Here is a 7141-nt window from a genome sequence, read left to right as displayed (position 1 = left end):
CAGGCTGGTCTCGAACTCACAGAGATCCGCCTGCCTCTGCCTCCCGAGTGCTGGGATTAAAGGCGTGCGCCACCATCGCCCGGCTATACTCACTCATAAGTAGTTTTTAAACATAAAGCAAAGAAAACCAGCCCACAAATCACAGTCCCAGAGAACCTAGACAACAATGAAGACCCTAAGAGAGTCATACATGGCAAGTAGAAAGTAGAAAAAGACAAGATCTCCCAAGTAAATTGGGAGTAAAATGGGGACCTTGGGGGAGCGTTAAAGGGGAGAGGCAGGGAGGGGAGCAGAGAAAAATGTAGAGCTCAATAAAAAATCAAAAAAGGGGGGGGTTGGAGAGATGGCTCAGAGGTTAAGAGCATTGCCTGCTCTACCAAAGGTCCTGAGTTTAATTCCCAGCAACCACATGGTGGCTCGCAACCATCTGTAATGGGGTCTGGTGCCCTCTTCTGGCCTGCAGGCATAGACAAAGACAGACATTGTATACATAATAAATATTTTTAAAAAATCAAAAAAAGGAAGGAAAGGAAGGAAGAAAGGAACGAAGGAAATGTCCAGAAAGTGCACAGCAAAGAGAGATGGTACAGTGGGGGGCTGGTGTCCCATCATAGGGACACTAAAAAGAGACTCAGGTGGAGGGCCTGTGTCCCATCATAGGGACACTAAATAAAGACTCAGTCAAGCCAGCAATTGATTTTAAAGAGTATTCCAAATCCCAAACCAAAAGATAGGAATTCCCAGATTGAGAGAAACCATTGTCACCCATCCCATGGCTAGAAACACCTCATTGTGTGAAATTCAAGACATGGGCAAGACAGAAGTCTGCAAGCTTCTAAGAAGAGTAGTAGGTCTCAGTAAGGGCTGGGGCCAGAAGAACTCAGCTGGCTTGGGGACATCCCTGGCAACTGGAAGGAATAAAGCCCCCACCTCCAAAGCCCAATTCTTTCCAGTCTAGAATCTCAAATCCAGAATTTAAAACTCGAACTATCGGTCAAGTGTGAGGGGGAATAGAAAGAATTTTCTGATCCATGCTGTCTGGACACAGACCTCACTCCAGAAGTAATTCACACTCTAGCTGGAATATGGGCTCTACCAAACAGGAAGTGGGAGGGCCCAGGAGACAGGCAGGGCCCCTGGACTCCACACATCTGTAGTCAACACTTCACTCCGCTGAACCCAGGGTCTCACTCATGCGAGGCATGACTAGCCGAGGTGACAGGTCTGCACCACCCAGTCTGGATTGCTCATAACACTCTTGTGCCTGAGAGGGTCTGGTCCACACCTGGCTGGTCAGCCTTGAGCTGATGAGGTTGCTGGGATTACAGAAGACTCACATGACAGTTCGAGTTTCTCCTGATCTGATGTCCTGAGGGTTGAAGGGCTAGCTTGTATCTAGAAGGGTCTCAATCTGCTCAGTTACCATTTTGGGGGGAGTCTTTATTTTGTTTGAGATGAAGTCTGGCTAAGTAGAAGTCTAACTCCAGGCTCACGGTGATCCATCCTCCTGCCCGAGCCTCTAGAGTGCACCGCCACTTCCTTGGCAGACTCACAGATTCTAGTACCTGGTCTGCAAGAACCTGCCAGCTTATGCTGGCTCCCCCCCCACACACACATTACACACATTCTCACCTGGGCTCCAGCCGCTCCTTCACTCTGGCAATGGAGCGGATGTAGGGCGTGATCTGCTTAGTGATGGTGGTCAGGTAGGCATTCTCCTGCTTCAGCTGGAGAAGGTCATGGAGCTGGGCTGTGAAGCCAGTGTCAAAGTGTTGATTGTTGGTGTTAGACCCCCGCTCCTAAGTTTGGTACCATCTAGAGATCCCAACTGCCAATGACCTCTGTGATCAAAAGGAGCAGCTTGTGGTGTGGAGACCCCACTCACTGGCTGCTACCCTCCAAAGCAGGTGTGAGAGCCAAGCCAAACGCTAGGGGAAAGAAAGCAGGAGATATGCATGCGCGGTTAGTGGCTGACCGGCTCCCTCCCCTCTCGAATGTGGATTAACGTTGAGCAGCCACTGCCGGGGACCTTCATAAATCTCCTGCTGGGTAGCTACTCGTTGGTAGGAGTCCTCCCAAATCTGAAAGAAGAGTGGCAATGCTGGTTGAGGTGGGGAGGAGGAATTTCACTGACGGTGTTTCTGCTCCAGGAGCCGTACAGCCACACACATCACTCTGGTTCACATTTCTCCAGGCACAGAACTCACAGCATGAAGGTCTGGCAGAGCACCATGCCAGGCACTGTGCTGTCCCCTTCCTGCCTTGGAGTGGCCACGTGCCTTTGCAGGAAGCTAGGTAGAACTCTGGGGGAGGTTACCTCCTGGAAGATTGCTCTCATGCCTTCCATGGAGGCATACTCAGAAGCAATCTGTGTGTCCAGCAGCAGGGACCTGTGTAGGATGTCCCCCATGATCTCTGCCTTGATGAGCGAGTGGTGCTTGGTGAGGTCTCTGTGTAATTCCTGAACCTGGTCCTTCAGGTTCTGCACCTCAACCTGCAGACCCTGTTGCAGAAGTGGGGCATGGAACCCGCCAGTGGAGCAGTGTCTTTCAAGTCCTCTCCTCCGCCCCCCCCCAACAACTGGATCTTAGTGAGGAAGGGGTGGGACCTCACAACCCTGCTGACGCCCAGCCCCCTCACCCGATAGGAATCCTCATAATGTCGGCAGTGCTCTGTGAAGGGTGTGTCCTCGCCCTCAGCCAAGAGCACCTTTGTGCTGATGGAACGGTGGGGTGAGGGTTTCTGGACAGGTGACCCTGGCATCTTTCCCACTGGGGAGAGACAGCTGGGTGTCTTCAGCACCTTGGGGCTTGAGCTCCCTGCCAACCTGTGGAGAGAGCCAGTCTGCATAGGGTAGCAGACCGGTCTTCCCTTCCCCTAACCCCCTTGGCTGCTCAGGGAGGCACTGTCCCCTCAACCCAACTACAGGGTAGACTCCTGGAAGCTCTCAAGGGCCCCAGGCAAGGACAAGGTAAGAGCACCCACTTAATGAAGTGATTTCTGAGAGGATTCCCCTCCAGGTTGGATCTGGGCACAACTAGGTATGGCTCACTCCCATGTCTCAGATCTGAACTAAGAAGTAGTCTCTCTTGGACCCACACGTCGATTTCACTACTTCTAACCCCTCCGAAGAGACGCTGGCTTTCAACCGAGTGGGGAAGTCTGATTCACAGTGACTCCGCACCCAGAGAGCGTCCTGCCCAGCCTGCTGGAGGAGACTGTGAAGCTGAAGAGCGCCCAGTCGCTCCTCTCAGTTGTCTGGGGCTTCCTGCCCCAGCGTCCTCAAGCGCTTTCGTGTTTCTCCCTCCCTCTCAGACTGTCGTCGGACTTAGCAGGGAAGGGTGGTGCGGGAGCCTTTTCGGTGATCCCTCCCGGCCACCCGGCCTCCTGGTTAGGGCTCACGTGTTGGCGACGCCCACGGTGGACACGGCTCTGCGGGGCCCCAGAAGTAGCAGCGGCTCCAGACAGCGTGCAAATTCTGCGCGGTGATCGCTGGCGATCTGGACCGGAGATTGGATCATGAGCGGCTCTCCCCTGCCTCGGTGTCTCCGGGCCCAGACCCCCGACCCCAGGCCTGCGCACCTTGCTGCTCTGAGCCGGTCTTAGGCGATGCGGGCGCGTGACGACGCCTTGCAGCCTCTCCATCAGCTCCTGTTATGGGGGAAGAGCTCAGGACAAGGGTGGGGTGGGGTGGGGATGTGACAGGAGGTGATAGCCAGGGCGGGAGAGAGAAATGGAGAATTTCAAGGCTCTGGGGCTAGTCTGTCATTTCATCTGTCTCTCTTTTGGTGCTTCAACCCTCCTCTAGGACTGGTCCATACACAGGCACCGCCCACATCCTTAAGAAGGGAGGTGGGGCTCCCGCAGACAGACACCGCAGTTTGGTGGGATGGAGGCTTGTGTGCTTTTAAAAGGTATTCATTCACTTGAGCCCCAAAAAGCTTGTAATGGAGGGGAAGAGACGTCCAGAGGACCCCCCCCCGTCATGCCTGCAGTGATGTGAGACAGGGACCCTCTATGCAGGACGGACTCTAGGTGGGAAGAGAGGGCCCTGAAAGAGCTGGAGACACTCACATAACCCAGGTCCAGAAACTCAGCCTTGCTGGCCAAGCTGAGGAAGGATGAACAGATGACCAGGTGAACCTGAAGGAGGGTGCCATGCTCAGGGCTTGGACTGTGGGCTGGGGTGTCCAGCCCTACACACCCTCAACCCTTACCTGTAGGGTGGGTAGCAAGGAGGCCAGGTGGGCAAGCTGTTCCTTGAAGGCTTTGTCCTTCTCTTCATATTGGCTGGGAGAAGGGCAGGCGAGGCTGTTTGATCTCAGGGGAACAGATGCCTGCCCCACCTGCAGGATCTTCAATTCTGCAGCCCTGTCTTTTTGCTAGTGCCTGTGTGTGTGTGTGTGTGTGTGTGTGTGTGTGTGTGTGGTGTTTCTGTATTCACATGTGTGCCTGTTCCGTGTGTCAGATTGCATCTGCACACATATATGCATGCATGTACGTATGGAGGCCAGAGTTCTACATCAGGCGTCTTCCTCAATAACCCACCACCTTATTTTTTAAGACAGTCTCTTACTGAACTTGGAGGTCACCAGTTGGCTAGGCTGGGACCAGTGAGCCCCAGGGATCCTCTGTCTCTGCCTCCCCAGGGCTGAGATTATCGGCATGCCCACTGCATGTTTAAAGTGTGTGCTGGGGATGTGCTCTGGGTCCTCGTGCTTCTGCGACAGGGCCTTTACTGACTGCCATCTCCTCAGCTCTGTTTCTGTTCTGTTTTGATTGTTAAAGCAGAGTCTCCAGTAGCCCAGGCTAGCCTTGAACTCCTGACCCTCCCATCACTACCTTCCAAGAGCTACCCTTACAGGAACACACCAGGGCTGCTTCTCCACTAGTCCTGTAGCCCCTTCTCTGTGAACACCCTGCCCACTTTTGATGGCAGTCACCTGTGTGTCCTGTCCACCACATAAGGCAACCGAGGCTCAGGCTCAGAGCTGGGTATCTGGAGGTCAAGGGCAGGGGGACAAGGATTTCTCCATCACTCACCTCTGCACGGTCTGCAACAGCAGAGCTTTCCTCTCGGCCAGCCTGTCCTGGGAGAGATAGCCCATCACTGACCTGCATCTGATGGCTCTGTCATCTCCTACCATAACGCCTTGGGGCATGGGCACCTGAACCTTAAGTGTCACCATTTGTACACTCTTCCTCGACCCTGCCACCAACCTAACTCCAGACTAGGCTAGCCTCTGGCAACTCTCCAGGCAACTGTGATTAACTCAACTTGATGGAACACCTGGCACGACACTGTACACTCCGGGAAGGTACTTGGGAAATTACTGACCCCACCCCTCACCTGCATGCTGCCAAAGAGGGCGTGGATGGCCGCCTCCTCCTCAGCTGCGCTGTGCCTCACCTCCTCCACCATGGCCTGTAGCAGCGCGATGGCCTCCTTCGTGGCTGTCTGCAGAGCTTTCACTGCCTGGGGACAGCAGGGTCTCAGTCCCGTTCTCCCAGGATCTCCCAGCTCCCACCCCCACCCTGCTTCAGCTCCCTGCTTCCCCCTCTCACCAGCACCGCCTGTTCCAGCCTCTCGCAACCTTGCACGTATGCTGACTCCAGGTCCACACAGTGGGCCCGGCTCTCCCTGCCGAGAGGCAGCTAATAAGACCCGCTCCACCCACGCCCCGCCCACTCCCTGCGTGCTCCTACTACCCACCCCTGCATGTCCCGAAAGCAGCGGATGCATAGCAGCGACTTCTTGTCGGTGGAAAACATGATGTAGGGCTCCGAATGGAGCGCTGCGGAGAGGGCGGGGGCGGTGATGAGAGCCCCTGAGACATGACCACCTGGTTCCCACCCCTGACCGGGGTGTGCCTCACTCACGACACTTCTGGATCACATCGCGGGGGCGCTGGCCCAGGGCTACAATGTCATGCCTTGCGAACATGCGCGCGCGGTGCGTTTCTTCGCGGCAGCGTGCGCACAGCGGCTGCCCGCAGGTGTTGCAGAAATAAGTGGTCTCTGCGTCCTGGGGACCGAGAGCTGGCTCAGGCCGCCCGCTCCTCGGGCCAGAGTTCTTGGACTCAGCTGAACCACAGCCACCGTGTGTCATTGAGCCCAGGAAAGGGGCTCGGCTAAGCTCCTCCCCGCAGTCCCCAGCAGCTGAACTCTCTAACATTTAAAGATTATATGCATTCATTCACTTGTTTATGGGGGTGAGTGCCCAAGTGCCATGCCATGAGAATGGAAGTTGGTTCCCTTCTTCCACCTTGTGCGTTCTGGAAATCAAACTGATGTCTTGCAGGCGTGGCAGCAAGGGCTCTCCGGTGCTGCGCCACCTCCCTGCCCCTCTTCACTGAACCCTTATACACCCAAATTAAGATGAGGACATTAGGTCTGGACAGACAGCTCAGCAGTTAAGAGCACTGGCTGCTCTTCCAGAGGACTGGGGTTCAATTCCGGGCGCTCACAACTGTCTGTAACTCCAGTCCCAGAAGAGCCGAAGCCCTCTGCTGGCGTCTGAGGACAAAAAGCACCCACTTGGTGCACAGATATACAGTAAGGCAAAACACACATACACATAAAAAGATGAAAAAGATGAAGACACCAAGGTTAGCTAGGCAAGTGGGTGTAGGAAGGGCAGAACCCTGGGCAGAGCCTTGGAAACGTAGTTGCCAGAGACGGTAGGCAGAAACCGCATGGTAAGCCTATCAGGCCCCTGTGGCACTCTCAGTAGTTACCACACGGTGGTGTGCATCCTGGCCAGGTCCTGACCATCGGCCCCACAGGCAGCCTCACCGCACATCTTCCTTTCCCAGCCTGGCAAACTAGGCTAAATCATAGGTCCTGGGCTATGTCAATCATCCCGGCTCCTACAAGCCCCTCCTCCCCAACAGGAGCCAACTGTGTACAAGGCTGCCACTTCAGCGGCTGGCACGAGTCGCAAGGGGGTGTGGGAGCCAGGGACAGTGGGAGAAGGCAGGAGGAGAAGAGACTATTCATGACCACACTGACCATTCAGGTGTCCTTGGCCACCTGAAGTGATAACTCAGAGGGGAAGGGCGTGTATAAGGACTTCGGGGGCAGTCCCAGGGCTTGGGGTACAGCCCAGGGCAGTGACTAGAACTTTGATCTGGCAAACCTT

General features: G+C 55.1%; 1 protein-coding gene across 1 annotated transcript in view; it reads right to left on the bottom strand.

The window, feature by feature from the left end:
• The window catches only part of Rnf207 (ring finger protein 207), a 14395-nt gene that overhangs the window by 5112 nt on the left and 2142 nt on the right, over positions 1–7141 (bottom strand). The window contains exons 3-15 of the mRNA XM_005353645.3: positions 5881–6025; positions 5714–5795; positions 5566–5641; positions 5351–5476; positions 5044–5090; positions 4218–4290; positions 4075–4143; positions 3583–3651; positions 3403–3500; positions 2641–2827; positions 2318–2503; positions 2030–2081; positions 1633–1750 (exon numbers count right to left, since the gene is read on the bottom strand). Coding sequence (XP_005353702.2) covers positions 1633–1750; positions 2030–2081; positions 2318–2503; positions 2641–2827; positions 3403–3500; positions 3583–3651; positions 4075–4143; positions 4218–4290; positions 5044–5090; positions 5351–5476; positions 5566–5641; positions 5714–5795; positions 5881–6025 — 1328 coding nt within the window. The remainder of the gene's footprint in view (positions 1–1632; positions 1751–2029; positions 2082–2317; positions 2504–2640; positions 2828–3402; positions 3501–3582; positions 3652–4074; positions 4144–4217; positions 4291–5043; positions 5091–5350; positions 5477–5565; positions 5642–5713; positions 5796–5880; positions 6026–7141) is intronic.

This window comes from Microtus ochrogaster, chromosome 10, assembly GCF_000317375.1.
Source record: "Microtus ochrogaster isolate Prairie Vole_2 chromosome 10, MicOch1.0, whole genome shotgun sequence".
Lineage (NCBI taxonomy): Eukaryota > Metazoa > Chordata > Mammalia > Rodentia > Cricetidae > Microtus > Microtus ochrogaster.
The sequence above is the reverse complement of the archived record's forward strand: the minus strand, read 5'-3'. Positions and strand labels throughout refer to the sequence as shown.